Source organism: Pogona vitticeps, chromosome 2 (assembly GCF_051106095.1).
Source record: "Pogona vitticeps strain Pit_001003342236 chromosome 2, PviZW2.1, whole genome shotgun sequence".
NCBI classification, from domain to species: domain Eukaryota; kingdom Metazoa; phylum Chordata; class Lepidosauria; order Squamata; family Agamidae; genus Pogona; species Pogona vitticeps.
In genome coordinates this window covers 3,051,581-3,068,617 of record NC_135784.1, presented here as the reverse complement: position 1 = coordinate 3,068,617, position 17,037 = coordinate 3,051,581, and the positions used below count along the sequence as shown (strand labels likewise).

Below are 17,037 nucleotides of genomic sequence, written 5' to 3'. Positions count from 1 at the left end.
AGCATAACTACAGGGTGGGATACTCCAGTAGGTCTGGGGTTGCCACAAGATGTTTTTGGACTGCAACTCCCATAAGCCTTCACCATCAACTCTGCTGGCTGAGGTTTCTGGGAGCTGCAGTTCAAAAATACCTGAGTAACAAAGGTTAAGAACCACTGCTCTAACCCACTGGTTCTTAACCTTGGGTTACTCAGGAGTTTTGGACTGCAACTCCCAGAAGCCCTCACCACCAATTGTGCTGCCTGGAGTTTCTGGGAGTTGCAGTTCAAAAACATCCAAGTAACAAAGGTTAAGAACCACTGCTCTAACCCACTGGAAAAAAGGACCTGAGGCGGCTCGTCTTCTTTCTTTCCTTTCTCCTGGTTGTTCTTTTCATCCCTACCTTTCCATTATCTTTTTTTTTTGGCTCCTGGAAGAAAGGAGTTCCGCCACAAGATGTAAAAATGAACAAAGATGCTTTACTGCTGTTTCCTTTCTCCAAGAAGCCTCTTGACTGATTTTTTTCCTCTGTTGTCCAAAGGAGGGCCTGAGATGGCTTTTCTCTGGAGCAAAAGGGAAGAATCCAACTCCAGAGTCCTCCAGCATTTGCAAAGCAGGTGATACCTCTTCCTTCCTTCCTTCCTTCCTTCCTTCCTTCCTTCCTTCCTTCCTTCCTTCCTTCCTTCCTTCCTTCCTTCCTTCCCTCTCTTCCTCCCTCCCTCTCTCTCTTCCTTCCTTCCATCCTTCCTTCCTCCCATCACCAGCTCCTTCCATCCTTCCCTTCCTTCCTTCCCTCCCTCCCTCCTTGCTTCCCTCCCTCCATCCTTCCTTCCTTCCTTCCTTTCAATTACAATTACAATTGATACCATGCAGTGTTTAAGCTTAGACCAGAATCTTAGATAATTTATGCTCCCTAGCAAGCAACATCAAGAACAAGTGCGAAGGGAAACCCTCAGTACGCATTTACAAGTGGGCTTCTGTATATATGTGCTCTATTTACTTATTCCGTGCTGCTTCTATGAAATCCACAGCTAATGGCATCATAGAAATTGTAGAATTAGTGGAGTTGGGAGGGGCCTACAAGTCCAGCTCCCTGCTCAATACAGGAATAGAATCAAAGCAGATCTGCCAGGTGATGATTTAAGTTCTTCTTGAATGCCTGCAGTGTTGGAGCCCTCACCAACTCCCAAGGTCACTGGTTCCACTAATCGTACTGCTCTAACAGTTAGGAAGTTTCACTCATGGACACAAGAAAAACTTTTGCTTATGTTCTTTGTTAGTTCTTTCCAGCATGGCCAGGGAAAAGACTGTCTCTCTGTCTGAGGTCTCTCCAGCGCCCCTCTGTGTCTCAGCAGCTCTTTTAGTTAGCTAGGAAAAAACTGAGTCTGACTCTTAGCTTCTCTTTTTAGCGTCTCTTTTTTCTCTCTGAATATCCCCCCCGTTACCAAGGAGGAGAACCGATTTGGAATCCGGATTGCACGGAGGAGACACTTCCCCCACTCTTTGGGAGCTCCCTTTTTTTCTTCAGCTGAAATCCCTTCCCCCCCCCCCTCCAGTCCCCAACGATGTTCAGCCGGATTTAAGCAAGCGGGAAACTCACGAGGCGTCCTCTTTGCAAGAGCGTCTAAATGAGACCATAGAGATAGGGGAGAAAGACGGGCCAGGAGCACAGATCCTTCTTCCGGTTCATGTTTGAGAAATGCGGGGGGGGGGAATAGAGCCCCTCTTAGCTCCCTGTTTCCCTTATTAATGGAGGGGGGGTCAGAGAGGAGGAGGAAGAGGTAGAAGGTACCGCCCTCGCCATCATCTTCCCATTCAGGGGGGGTGGGGGAGGAATAGAGAGGAAAGACTGGGGTGGACTTTATGGGACCCTCCTTCCAGGGCCGTGGGGTCTCTTGAAGGGGGGGGATCTCGTCTCTGTGTGTGTGTGCTTGGGGATCTGGGGGGGGGATCTGGGCACGAGGAGGCAAAATCCGGCAGAAGCTCCTGGCAAGCCCCCCCCGTTGCATTCTTCGGAGCAGGATCTCCCTGCTTCTTGACCGATATAGGGGGGTTGGGGGGGTGAGTCGAGGCCACACTGGGGTCGAGTTCTGCCACCATGGGCGCCAAGAAAAGAAAGGACATGGGAGACCCCGGAACCCTTTATCCGCGAAATTGGTACCTGCTGATTCGCTTATCCACGGTTTTGACAGTTTTGAAAAGAAAAAAATATCTTGGAAATATAGGCTGCGCCAGACGCCGCCTTGGTCCACGCAAGGATTTTCTTCCACTTTCATCATTCTCTTTTGGTCCCCCTCCTGCTCCTCATGAAACCTGAGATTATGGAAAGCTTTCCCTCTCCTTCCTCCTCTCTTCTTCTTCCTCTTCCTCCTCCTGTCTTCCTTCCTTCCTCTACTCTCGTCTCCACTGGCCTTCCTGGGGAGGGGCGTCCCATCCAAGGGGCTGTGAGGACACCCCCGGGAGCCCCAAAGGGCCCTCCCTCACGGGAGGCGGCTCTCCACCGTGTGGAAGAAGTAAATCCCGTGAGGAGGCTGAAGAAGAAAGCGGCTCCCTCAAGGGCCGGCGGTAGGGGAAAAGACGCTGGGAGGGAAAGGGGGCGGGGCCTAGACCCTAGGCGTCCAGGCCACGCCCTCTCCGCCAACGGTCGCTCTCCTGCCGCCTCAAGGCAGGTGGGGACGCGCGCATGCGCTGAGCCGCTCCTGCCGCCTGGGAAAGGATGGCCGGAAAGCGGCTCGGGGCCTCCAGTGGAAGAGGGAGGGCGGAGGGGGGGTCTCGGTACAGGGCTCCCCTCCCCCCCCTTGTCTGCCTCTCCTGTCCCGACACCGGCGGCCCCCCTCCGCGAGAGGGAGGCGGAGACCCCGCTGGGACTTGTGTTCGCCCTCATCCACGTTTCTGAGCATCCGCGGGGAGGATCCACCCTTGCCCATGGGGAGGGGGTGTCCCTCCTGTAGAGCAAAGGACTCGGCAGCCCCTCCTCCCGCTTCTCTTTGCCTCCCCCTTGAAGAAAACACCACCACCACCACAGGCGAAGGTATTCGCCGGGCCTCAGACTGCAGGAGCGGAGGAGGTGGGGCCTGGCTTTTGAGTGACGGGTGCTTGGCTCCTTCCCTCCCTCCCCCCCTCCTCTCCTGCGAAGGAGGACCGGAAGCGGCTGCTCCTCCCCGCCCCCTCTATGGTCGCCTGAGGCGGGAGAGAGAGTGCTTGGCCAGAGGCTCCTGCTCCGGATGCTCGTCTCTGGAGCTGGAAGGAGGTCGGATACGGGAGGAAGGGGGGGGTCGGGATGAAGAGGGGGGGCAGAAGGCCCCGGGGGGGGGGAGGTTCTCCTCGCTTGGCAGGGACGCCCAGGGAGACTGCGTTTGGGGGGGGGGTTCCTCCTTGGGGATCTTCAGAAGGGAGGGGGGTCAGGATCCTACCCTTGGAGACCATGGAGTGCCTCCCCCCGCCCACAGCATGCCCTCTCTGTGCAAGGCGGCAGGTCTCCCGCGGGTGGAAATCGGGCTGGGGGGGGGGGATAATCGTACTCTTTCCTGCGAGATTCCCCCCCCCCCACGCGTCCATCCCGCGAATCCTGCATGGAATGGAGGGTGTGAAAATGGCGGTGGGAGGGGAGGTGAGAGGAAGGCACTCCCTCTGCCCTGCCCCCACCCTTGCTTTACCTCGGAAGCCAAAGTCAGGAGGCACCTTTTTTGGGTGGGGGGGGTAAGAAGCCTCCCCTTTTTTCCCCAAAGGGCAGGAAAGCAAGCCTGGTGGGAGGGAGGGAGAGGAAGCGAAGGGCCAAGGGGGAGGAGGAAGAAGAGGGGGGAGGAAGAATGGGGGGCCAAGGGGGAAGGATGAGGAAGAGGGGGCAACGGGGAGGAGGAGGAGGAGGAAGACTTGGGGGGAAAGGGAAGAGGAGGAGGGGAGCAAGAGGGAGGAGAAGGAAGAAAAGTGAGGGGGAAAGGAAGAGGAGGAGGAAGCAAAGAGGACAAGGGGGGAGGAAGTGGGGGCAACAGGGAGAGGACGAGAAAGAGTGGAGGGAAGCAGGGGGGAGGAGGAGGAAGTGTAAGGGGGCATGCATTGCCTTGGCTCCCAATGCAGGGCAATGAAACAGCCCCAGGGGAGGGATGAGAAAGGAAAATGGGCAAAGAAGATCCCGGGGAATCCACTGGGGGGTTGAAGGATGGGGAGGGGAGAAATGTGTCTGAGGCTGGTGGATGCTCATTTTTGGGGGGGCAGGCAAGGGACTCAGGTGTTGGCTGGGGTCTCTATTTAACTTCCAAGGAGAAAGGTCATCCAATGGGGGAACCTCTGGGCCAAAACCACAGCAGGACGGGGGGGATCCCCAACAGACTTACCGACCAGCTTCAGGAGAGGTGGCTTTTTTCCGAGGAGGCAGAGATTTGAATCCGGGTCTCCTGAGTCTTGGTCCTGCCCACATTGGCACTCCATTGCCACTCTGAAGAGAGCTCTTGAGGGGGTCGGAAGGATGGTCAACATTTTAGGTCCGGTTTCAGCAAGGAGATGGAAAGCCTGGGGCTTCAGTCCAGGACAGCCTCTCCTGGTCAGGAGCCCCTCCCCTTGCTGCTGCTGCTTTCTGTTACAGCCCACCCCATAATGAGAAAACACTCCCGGGGTGGAAGTTCGTGACATTTGTTTGTTTTTTTAAATGTATATCTCTCCCATTTAGAAGCCACTGCTTTGGGAGGGTGCCAGAAAATAACAAAAATATACCACATTTTTGAAAAAATGAACATATATAAAAACAAAAATACCCTTTGTATGGTTCCGCAATCAATACTTTGTGTCCCTTCCCCCCCCCTTGATCCCTGGCTCTCCTTTTTTATTTATTTTTTTATGTCTGCATAAAAGATTGAACACTAAACTAAAAGATGAATTCAGTTAAACATGGGTTGAATAGAGCAACTATCAGGTGGATCCACAGTTGGGTAGATCATTCTACTATTGAAGTTCTTAATTCTTTGTCATACTGGGAAGAGGTAAGAAACGGGGTATGGGGGGGCTCAGTCCTGCCTCAGCAGCACTTCACGGAAGTAGGATTCTGGAAAGGTTTCAGCTCACAAGCTGAAGATGAGCTCACTGTGTCATGCTATTGAAAGAAAGGCCAAAGCTGGTTTAGACTGGAGAATAAAAATATCCTATCTTAAGTCCTATGAAGTACTAGGCTCCCTCTTTTCTGCACTGTTGAGGCCTCTTCTAGAGTACTGTGTCCTCTCTTGGACAGAGCCCTTGAAAAAGGTAAGGTAAAGGTTCTCCTTGACATTTAGTCCAGTCGTGTCCGACTCTAGGGCTCATCCCTGTTTCCAAGTCATAGAGCCAGCGTTTGTCCAAAGACAGTTTCCGTGGCCACGTCGCCAGTGCGACTAGACATGAACGCCATTACCTTCCCACCGAGGTGGTACCTATTTAATCTACTTGCATTTTTACATGCTTTCAAACTGCTAGGTTGGCAGGAGCTGGGACAAATGACGGGAGCTCACTCTGTCCCGTGGATTCAATCTTACTACTGCTGGTCTTCTGACCTTGCAGCACAGAGGCTTCTGCGGCTTAACTGCAGCACCACCACATCCCTCCTTGAAGAAGGAGGCAGTCAAAGTGGATATTTCGGAGGAGGCCAAGAAAGAGGATCAGGGGCTGGAAACCAAACCATAGGAGGAAAGACAATATGAGCTTCTTTAGTGATGAGAATAGGGGACTTAATAGACTACAGTGCAGCAAGAACGAACTTGAGGAGAGGCATTAAGCAAGCTAAGGCCGAATACAAGAGGAGAATTGAAGACTGCTTTCTCAGCAATAACATGAGGCAAGTTTGGCAGGGGGTTCAACAACTAACAAACTACAAAGCAAAAAAGGTTTCCTCGGGCGGAGGCGTGGAGGTGGCTGAGGAGTTGAACAACTTTTTTGCTCGATTCGAGATCGATCAAACTGAAACTGTTCGTTTGCCATCATTTACTCAGCAGAGTCCCCCCTTCATTGTGAATGAGCAGGATGTGAGACAGACTATGAAGGTGGTTAACTCCAGAAAAGCAGCTGGACCCGACTTAATTCCTGGTCGGGTGGTAAAAGACTGTGCTGATCAGCTAGCCGGGATATGGACTATAATTTTTAATCGATCCCTGACACTATGCACAGTTCCCGTCTGTCTCAAGGCTTCCGTCATCGTTCCACTGCCTAAAAAGTTGCCTACAAACAGTCCGAATGACTACAGGCCGGTGGCACTAACTTCAATCTTAATGAAGTGCTTTGAGCAGTTAGTTCGGAAATATATTATCTCCTGCCTTCCTGATTCCTTTGATGGGCTTCAGTTTGCTTATAAAGAAAATAGATCAACCGAGGATGCGATCAATACTGTGCTTTATATGGCTTTATCCCACTTGGAAACACAAGGGAATTATGTAAGAATGCTGTTCGCGGACTTTAGCTCTGCTTTTAACACCATTATACCCCACAGATTAATAGACAAACTTAAAGATCTTGACTTTCCAGATTCTATCTGTCTGTGGATTTGGGATTTTTTAACAAATCGTCCACAAAGGGTTAAACTGAATGACTACATCTCTACTGACAAGATACTCAGCACTGGCACTCCACAAGGCTGTGTCCTTAGTCCACTACTGTTCTCCATTTATTCATCAGATTGCACCAATAACCATCCCAGTAATAGGATTATCAAATTTGCAGATGATACTACACTAGTAGGACTTATCTCTGGGGATGATGAGTCTGCGTATCGGGACGAGGTATTACAGCTATCCCGCTGGTGCAAAAAAAATAATCTTTTATTTAACATCCAAAAAACCAAGGAATTCATAGTGGACTATAGGAAAAAAAGAGCAGACATTCAGCCACTGTATATAGATGGAGTTTGTGTGGAACAGGTGGTTGAATGTAAGTTTCTTGGGACTATCATAACAAATGACCTGACTTGGAGTGCAAACACCGCTGCGTTAATCAGGAAGGCACAACAACGGTTGTATTTTCTAAGGATTCTTAGAAAGCAACAATTGACTGAGAGTTTGTTAATCACCTTCTATCGGAGTTCAATTGAGAGTATATTATCCTACTGTCTCTGTGTATGGTTCACGAGCTGCACAGTGGCAGAGAAAAAGGCAATTCAAGGGGTGATCAAGACGGCCCAAAACATCATTGGCTGTTCACTCCCCTCTTTGGAAGAATTGTATAAGAACAGATGTAAGAGGAAGATATCTAACATACTGAAAGACTCCTCTCATCCGGGATATCAGTTCTTTAAACTATTACCATCAGGAAGGAGATTCAGGGTATTGAAAGCAAGGACAAGCAGATTCAAGAACAGTTTTTACCCAAGTGCAGTATTGAGTTTAAATGCGGGGCCATAAGTTTTTGGTGGACTTTTTAATTGCTGAGAGAAAACGGGGTATCTATATTTGGATGGTGAAAGTTGTGTATATTTTAACTTTTTTTTTGTAGTGTTGTCCAGTTTTACCTTGGGGAAGAGCACCTCATTTCGTTGCACCCACTTGTGAGCGCAATGACAAATAAATTTCTTATGTCTTATGTCTTATGTCTTAAGGGCAATCTATCAGTTTTCAAATCCTTGTCTGATATAACAACCAAGTCAGGTTGTTAGCTACCATGAGGTTCAGGGAATAATTCTCCATCCTTTCCCCACACAACATCAGACATAGGCTCAATCAAGACAGTTAACAATTTGTTCTTTTCATCTCATAGCAGCGTATCTCCCCCTTTAATAAAGGACAGGTTCAAAACTTCACTTTTCGGGTTCCATTCAATTCTGTTCATTACAGTCTCCTCCGGCTCAACCAAATTAGCAACAGTAACACCACTCGAATAGAAGTAACCTCAGCATCCAAACATTGCTTTATTGGTGAAAGATCCAGCCCAGGTTGAATTCCCATATTTAACAGCCCAGGATCACTGCGAACCCAGAGAGGCACCTGGTTCTTCCCATAATTGGTCTCGGAGGAATTTTGACATGGTCTTGTTTCTCTATTTACTAGCTTCTCGAGCAAAACCTTCCTTTTTTTTTTTTTTTTTTTGTCTCTTTCTTCCGTTTTTCCCAATAAAGGAGGCTTTCTCACCGGCTCAGAGAATATTATTTTCAATTTTTAAAATATGTCACCAATTAAAATATTTGTAATTCAAGTAAACAGAGGATCCAAAAGGTTTGACAATTCAAATATCTTTTGGACATTTCTCATATGTTGGTTTCCCTAACCACACGAATGGTGCTAACATGGATCACCTATTCATTTTCCTCTTTCAGGCATAATGTGAAGGCTTGAGAGTTTACCCTGCTAATTTTTTGCTTTCCTAGCTATGTCAGCCTGCTTCTGAAAAGTAAAGAGATCCTAAGGTTTTCTGCCCCTTGTGTTTCACTGAGAAAAGAAAAAGAAGAAGCAATGTTATGATTTCCACAAACAAAATGTTCTGGATTCTGCTTTTCATCAAACTCTGCAGACAAATGGGAATTAAGCCATAAGGATCTTTTCCCTTTTCTTCTGCTGGCCTTGGTGTTCCTTTCGTGTTTTTCCCTTTCTCATGTCAGTCAAAGACCAAGAAAATACTTCAGCAGAATTTCCTTCTGTTGTCCCTTCTATGTTGCAGTACTCCTTCATCTCTCTTTTTCTCCATCAGGTAGAGTCCACTCAGAAGAGAAACAAAATCAAGTAACAGAGCAGCACCATGTATAATAATTGTATTCCATGGAAAACACCCTTGAGAGGGGAGAAAGAGTATAAATGCATGGAATGTGGAAAGAGCTTTAGCCGAAGCATTCACTTCAGCAGTCATCAAAAAATTCATACAGAGGAGAAACCATATGAATGCATGGAATGTGGAAAGAGCTTCAGCCAGAGTGGTAACCTTAAGGCACATCAACGAACTCACACTGGGGAGAAACCACATAAATGCATGGAATGTGGAAAGAGCTTTAGTCAGAGTAGTCACCTAAGCTCACATAAAAGAACACATACAGGGGAGAAACCATATGAATGCATGAAATGTGGAAAGAGCTTTAGTCAGAGTGGTACCCTTAAGGCACATCAACGAACTCACACTGGGGAGAAACCACATAAATGCATGGAATGTGGAAAGAGCTTTAGTCAGAGTACTCACCTATACTCACATCAAAGAATTCACACAGGGGAGAAACCACATAAATGCTTGGAATGCGGAAAGAGCTTCAGTGACCACAGTAGCCTTCGTAGACATGAAATAAAATTCACACTGGGGAGAAACCGTATAAATGCATGGAATGTGGAAAGAGCTTCAGTGTCACCAGTTCACTCAGGAGACATCAAACAGTTCACACACTGGAGAAGCCATATAAATGCCTAGAATGTGGAAAGAGCTTCAGTGTCACCAGTTCACTCAGGACACATCAAACAATTCACACACAGGAGAAGCCTTATAAATGCATGAAATGTGGAAAGAGCTTTAGTCAGAGCAGATACCTGAGTTCCCATCAAAGAGCTCACACAGGTGAGAAACCCTATAAATGCATGGAATGTAGAAAGAACTTCAGTCAGAGAGGTAACCTTAGTAAACATCAAAGAATTCACACAGGGCAGAAACCACATGAATGTTTGTCATGTGGCAAGAGGTTCAGTCACCATAGTAGCCTTCAAAAACATCAAAGATCTCACACAGGGGAGAAACCCTATAAATGCTTAGAATGCAGAAAGAGCTTCAGTGACCACAGTAGCCTTCGTAAACATCAAAGATCTCACACAGGGGAGAGACCCTACGAATGCATGGAATGTGGAAAGAGCTTCAGTGTTAACAGTACACTTAAGATACATCAAAGAATTCACACACTGGAGAAGCCATATAAATGCATGGAATGTGAATTGAGCTTTGGTCGCTTAACTAGCTTTCGAGCACATGAAATAACTCACACAGGGGAGAAACCCTATAAATGCATGGAATGTGGAAAGAGCTTCAGTCAATCCAGTAGTCTACATTCGCATCATAAAACTCACACAGGGGAGAAACCTCATGAATGTATGGCATGTGGCAAGAAGTTCAGTGACCATAGTATCCTTCACAGACATCAAAGATCTCACACGGGGGAGAAATCCTATAAATGCTTGAAAGAGCTTCAGTGACCACAGTAACCTTTATGAACATCAAAGATATCACACATGGGGAAAACCCTAGAAATAATTGGAATGTGGAAGGAACTTCAGTCACAGCAGTAACCTATGTTCACATGGAAGATATCACACGAGATAAATTATATACAGTCAACCCTTGACTTACAAATGGCCCTGTTATGAACATTTTGACTTCTGAACTGCTCTGATAGGAAAATACGGACTTGCGAACTTGGATTCGAGTTACAATAGAAAAAAAGTGTGGAGAAGGCAGGGAAAGCAGGAAATTTGAACTTTCAGTTAGTGAAAAGGCTGCTTGTCTGCTTCCTCGCTCATCCAAGCGGTTAGGGAGTGTGAAGAGAGACTGGGACTGCCTGGTATTGTCATTTTTAAATGTAAAATTTAGTTTAAAAGGTGCTTTGTTTGGGTTAAACGGTGCTTGGGTAAAAGGGAGCTCGGTTTGAGTTAAAACCTGCTTGGGTAAAACCGTGCTTGGTTGCTTTAAAACCTTCTTGTTTTGATTTAAAATGTGCTTGGTTGAAAAGGTGCCTGTTTTGGTGTAAAAGTTGCTTGATTTAAAAAGTGTTATTTTTTAACAGTGTTCGTTTGTCCCCTCCGTGGTGTCCTGCCTTTTTTTAACCTCCACCATCTTAGGTTTAGAAAAAAGCTTCTGCCACTAGCGGTAGGAATGGATCAACCGGCTTTGCATTAGTTCCTATGGGAACTAATGCTTCGACTTACAAACCACCCCTCGACCTAAGAAACAAAAACAGCTGGAACGGATTAATGGGTTTTCAATGCATTCCTATGGGAAATGCTGATTCGAGTTACGAACTTTGACTTACGAACATCCTTCCAGAACAGATTAAGTTTGTAAGTCGAGGGTTGACTGTAAATATATGGAATATGGACAGAGCTTCAGTCATGGTGCTAGCCTCAGTTTACATCATAGAACTCACCTAGGGTAGAAGCTGTAGAAATGCTTGATATGTAGAAGGAGCTTCTGTTAAAATCCTAGGCTTCATTACCATCTAAAAATGCACAAACGAGAAAAAGTACTCCACCCACAGAAACATGGTACCAACTTGGTTACTCTTATATCCATCTTGCTACCTGGATTACATCAAATGTACAGCGACTCAGCAGAGATCCACTGCACATGTGTATTATGTCATAACTTTACTTAAAGGGACAATATTCTCTAGTACTATCACTACTCAGCATGAAAATGGTCCACCCCTGCAGGCTATTGGATCTTGTTGGTTTCCAAGATGCAATGTGAGGATTACCAGCTGAGCTGGTTGGCGCTCCTGTTGCTCTGGCAGACGGTTGGTATACCGCTGCCACCAGGATAGCTGACGCGATCACACCTAAACACCTCCTTCATTGCCGAACACGCCCAGCTGCCTGGTATAACTGGCAGCTATGTGTGAGGAAGCAAAATAGGAGGCTAGAGAGTTTTTGGAGATGTGACCCGATGGAAGCTAATTTAATAGCTGCTAAAATCGCATCTAGAGTGGTCCTCACACAACCAGATAGGCGGGATATTAAATAAATAAATAAATAAATAAATAAATAAATAAATAAATAAATAAATCTAACATCTATTCAGCTAAAGTAAAGGCAACAAGACGATCTTCTCATCCTGGATAAGCGAAGCTCATGACCATTGAGCTGAACTTTTTCATGTTGTGTGCAATTTATCTGGGATTGGTCACAAGGATAGGCCTCCCCGTATTATCTCTTGTGACCAATTGGCGGCATATTTAAAAAATAATGTGGAGACCATCCGCTGGGACCTGGAGTCCTCCTCTTTATCAGTATATCAAGCCGAGACGTCCACTGTTGTACTTTGCCTGGAGAATCTGACACAATTTCAGGTGCTGATGTCACTTGAAGTTGATAGGGTGCTTGAACACTGTAGAGCCACCTCCTCCTCCCTAGATCCTTTCCCAGCCTGGCTGCTGAAAGTGGCCAGACCTGTAACAACAGAATGTGCTACCGCCATCATCAACAAGTCTCTTGAGGGCAAGGTGCCCCTTGCCCTCAAGGACACACTCATTAGATCAGTCCATGAAAAGCCCAACTTAGCTGCGGATGACACAAACTATAGACCTGTCGCCAATGTTCCTTTTATGAACATGTTGGTGAAGAGAGCAGTGGCCAATCAGCTTGCTTCTGGAGGAGTCCAATGCCTTTGATGTATTCTAGTCCAGGTTTAGGCCATATCATGGCACAGAGACAGCATGCAAGATGACCTTTTGAGGGAGACCGACGGGGCAACATGTCCTTGCTGGTCCTCCTTGATCTATCAGCGGCCTCTGATACAATCGACCATGGTATCCTCCTGGAGAAGCTCTCCGGGATAGGGATCGGAGGTCAGGCCTTGGCCTGGCTCTGGTCCTTCCTGAAGAAATGTCCCCAGAGAGTGCAGCTTGGGGAGATGTTGTCCATTCCGAGTACCACAGGGGCCAAGCATCTCCCCAATGCTATTTAATATCTATATGAGGCCGCTGGGAAAGGTCTTCGGGTGTTTTGGAGCTTCGTTCCATCAATATGCAGATGACACCAAGCTCTATCTCTCCTTCCCACCCTTCTGTGGTGGATGCTGTCCCATTCCTTGAGCGCTGCTTGGATGCTGTGCTGGGTTGGATGAAGGACAATAGACTGAAGCTGAACCTAGACAAGATGAAAATCCCGGGGTTTGGGAGCCTCCCTTTCCTTTTTTGGAGTCAGAAGGGGCAGAAGGAGAGAAGAGGGATAACACTGGTGGGGGGGAATTCAGGGAGGAAGATTAGGGGGTGAAGGACAGGAAAAGCCCCTCCCAATCATCCCTTGCAGGATCCCAAGGTGGGGCTTTCCACCTGAGGGCGGTGTGGGATGGGGAGGGGTCCCCATAGAAACAAAGGAGCACGAAAGGGCACCTCTTGGCCTCCCCTTCATGAAGGGACCCATGGCTGCCTCTGCATGGAAACCGGAAGAACAAGGCGGGGGCCTCCACCTGCTTCCCCTCTGGGGCCTTGCAGGGGGGACTGCCCTCTCCCCACAAGGTGGGAATAAAAAACAAAGTTTCTGGCGGGAGGGAGAAGACCCAGAAAAGGGTGAGAGGCTTCCTGCCACCCAACCTGCCACCCAGAGGTCTTTTCCAGGCATTGCAAATTAACCCCTGTCAGGTAGACCTTGCTGGAACTGAGGCAGTTCTGGTGGATGCCATCCTGGCCCTTGCTTGTCCCATTTTCATGGCTACTTTTCAGGTGGGGCAGCTGGATGGTGTGCCCAAGATTCCTGGAGAGCAGAATGTGCCCCCCTCCCGATGCATGCTGGATCCTGGCCCTTCCTGGCTCAGAAAAGCAGCCCGAGGGAGAGATGGCTGAGTGGGTACAAGGAGTGGCGAAGGCCTCCTTGCAGAGGGGGCAGGATCCCCGCTTGCTTTCGAGGAGGCAGGAAGAAGACTGTGATGAAAGAAGTCCTCCCGGGTGTTACATACAGCACTGATGTTACCTGTCTGTCATGGGTTTGGAGGGAAAGTTCCATCCTATGGGGAGTGGAAGGCGGGACATCAGGAGGAGGGGCTGTACTGTATATATATGTTGAGCGTGTGTGGAGAAGTTAGGAGAGAGCTGGAGAAGAGCTGAGAGAAGAAGCTTGAGTGGGAGTCTGTGTGTCAGACAGGGTACTACTGTGTGTCAGTCAGTACCAACCTGATAGGTTCAGGTGTCTGTATGGTTAGCCAGAACTGATAGGTTCAGGGTCTGTGCTTTACTTTAAGTGTTCTGTGTGAACCAAACTGTGTGTATGTATGATTGAGACTAAGCCACGTTACTGTATCTTATTCACCTGATCATTTTATTTTCCCTGTGTGTTATGTAAATAAACCTTGTTCTTTTATTTGTTAAAAATCCATCCCTGGTCTGTGTGACTTCTTATAGGGAATGGTTGGTGGCAGCTTAGTTAACGTGTGGCATATCCTAGTAGGTCTGGGTTTGTCACATTGATTGGTGTCCAGCGTGTGGGATACGACTGGTCCAGTTGTCCAGTGGTCCAGCAAAGCCTTGGCAAGTGTGCCCAGAGCAAGGGGGGTCTAGTTAGGGACAATCTGAGAGCGCGTAGGTAATCTTCTAGGTGTGCCTCACGGGGAGGTGCGCTAGTAGAAGAACGTGTAACCTCAGATTGGGGACTAGATTAGGGAGCTCTGAGGCAGCCTGTTTTGGCGGGAAAAAAGCTGAGGCAAAACTGTAAAGTAGAAGTGATCTAGCTTGTCTGCTGAGAGGCCTAGCAGAGGGGGGTGGACTCTGGCTGGCTACAGTTGCAAGTTAGTGCTGAAGAACAGCAGCAAACTAGAGAAGGCTGGTTCTGAGGCAAAAGAAAAAAAAAGTGGTCGCTTTATTTTGAGGCTTGACTTTTGAAAGCAGCCTGTGCTGGGGGGGGGATTATGCCCTTGACTCGAAGCCAAATGGCAGAAATGGGTGAAGTGAAAGACCCCCAGGTTGACCAAGGTTCTGAGGATGAATTTGGCTCAGTGCAGGATGACAGCACGGGAGAACAGAACCCAGAACTCAGAAAATTGCTCCTAGCCCAACAGCATGAGCTGAGGGTGAGGGAAATGGAAATCAGAAGAAAAGAAAGAGATGAAATCAAACAGGCAGAGGCAGATGCCAGGAAAAGGGAAATAGCCATGAGGATGAAAGTGATGGAACTGAAACATCAAATTAGAATGGTACAATTAGAATTGGATTTCCTAAATAAGTTTATTAACAATTTATCAGGGGAAGAAATGTCAAAGAAAGAAAAGTATGAGGCTCAGGTCAGACAAAGTGAGCAAGATCTTGAAAAATATAATCAGCAAAAAGACATTAAATTAAAAGAAATCAGAGATAAGACTGAAGAAAAAGTAAAAGAGATAAAAGCTAGGGCTGAGGAAGAAATTTTACAGATCAGGGCTGAGTTTGAGGCTAAGCAAAAGGAGCTAGAAAAGAAACCGAAATCTGTGGCAGAAGCAGCCGAGATCGCAGATTTTATTTCCCAAATAAGAAAGCCCTTAGGTGAGGGGAAATCTGTAGGTAAACCCAAAGAAACCTACAGCAAGTACTCTCAGGGACCAGGGAAAAGCCAGCAAGGGGGAGGGGCCCATGGTGAAGGGAAGCCCTCAGACATGAAACCAAGACCTCAGATTTTGGAGGGAAAACCAAAACAAGATGAGAAAGACTCAAAATATAGCATAAAATGTTATTTCTGTCAGGGAAAGGGCCATCTAATCTCAGAGTGTGAGAAATTAAAGCAGCTAAAAGGAATTGTGCCTCAGGATTCGAGTGGAACCAAGCCAAAAGCTGTGTTCTGTGTCCAGAAAGAGCAAAGCTCCTTGTCACTGAGGGAGCCTGTTGCCATGGCTACTCAATCTGGAACAGTTACATCTGCTGATCAGGCTGAGGAAAATGGTCCTCTTGTGGAGGTCAAGCGCTGCTTGCTCGTGAGAACAGATTCACAGTTGTTTGAGACAGCAGGGGTGGACGTAGGAATACTTGACCATCAGTATCGGGGGCTGAGGGACACTTGTTCCCAGGTGACCCTGTGCCATCCAGATATTATTCCTAGGGAATATATAATCCCAAATGAGAGCATGAAGGTGGCAGGGATTGAGGGACAGGTGATCTCGCTGCCAGTAGCGGAGGTACCTGTGAACTTTCAAGGCTGGAGGGGAGTTTGGCGGCTAGCGATTTCATCGACTCTGCCAGCAGCCGTGCTCGTGGGAAATGACCTGGCTGAACATGTGAAACGGGTGCTAGTGATTACACGTTCACAAGCCACCACGGGGACAGTTCAGGGGGGTACTGATGAGCCAGAGACGGAAGCAGAGGGGAGTTCAGAAGCTGTGGTGGAAACCTTAACCACAGACAGCCGATTTGGCCAAGAGCAAAAGGCAGACGCCACTCTCCAAAAGTGTTTTGAACAGGTGACTGACGCCCAGCTAACACCTGAAACCCCAGTGAGATTTCTAGAGAAAAAGGGGATTTTGTATAGAGAGACCCTGAGGAATATCTCAAAAGAGGGAGATGGGATCCGAAGTCAGCTAGTGGTACCTGAAAAGTATTGCCCCATGATCTTACAAAGGGGGCACTCTGACATGTTTGCTGCGCACTTAGGGGTGAACAAAACACAGCAGAGAATCACACAGAATTTTTACTGGCCTGACATAGGGAAGCAGATCAGGGAGTTCTGTAAACAATGTGATGTGTGTCAAAGGCAGGGGAATAGCCGCGACAGGACCAAAGCAAAGTTGTGCCCTTTGCCTGTGATTGACACTCCGTTCAAATGCATAGGGGTGGATATTGTGGGACCTTTGCCCAAGGCCACAAAGAGGGGGAACAGGTTCATTCTCACAATTGTGGACCATGCCACGAGGTACCCTGAAGCCATACCCTTGACTAACATTGAAACTAACACAGTGGCAGATGCCTTGGTGGGGTATATGTCCAGGATGGGATTTGCCTCAGAAATAATCACAGATTTGGGCGCATCGTTCACATCGAAGCTCATGAAACGGTTATGGCAAATCTGTGGAATTAAGCACAAGGAAACCACTGCCTATCACCCTGAAAGTAATGGGTTAACTGAGAAGTTCAATGGGACTCTAATGCGCATGATTAGGGCTTACTTGGCAGAGAATCCAAACAATTGGGATCAGAAGCTGCAATCCCTTTTGTTTGCTTATCGATCAGTGCCACAAGCCAGTACCGGGTTCAGTCCGTTTGAACTTTTATTTGGGAGAAGGGTGAAAGGGCCCCTTGATTTGATCAAACAAAATTGGGAGCAGATCACCCAGGATGACCCACAGGACGTTGTGACATACATAGACTCTTTGAGGAATGACCTAAAGAGAAACCTAGAGCTAGCAGCAGAGACCCTGCAAGCTCAAAAGGTCAGAAAGAAAGCTTGGGATGACCAGAGAGCCAGGGAGAGGCACTTT

At 47.7% G+C, this 17,037-nt stretch overlaps 1 protein-coding gene across 1 annotated transcript in view; it reads left to right on the top strand.

Annotated features, from left to right (window-relative positions):
- Positions 1–10,689, top strand: part of LOC144587075 (uncharacterized) — a 33,243-nt gene extending 22,554 nt beyond the window's left edge. Inside the window, 2 exon segments of the mRNA XM_078386423.1 lie at positions 8,653–9,198; positions 9,201–10,689. Of these exon segments, the coding sequence (XP_078242549.1) occupies positions 8,653–9,198; positions 9,201–10,085 (1,431 nt within the window). The 3' untranslated portion in view covers positions 10,086–10,689.
- Positions 10,690–17,037: the final 6,348 nt, after the last annotated feature.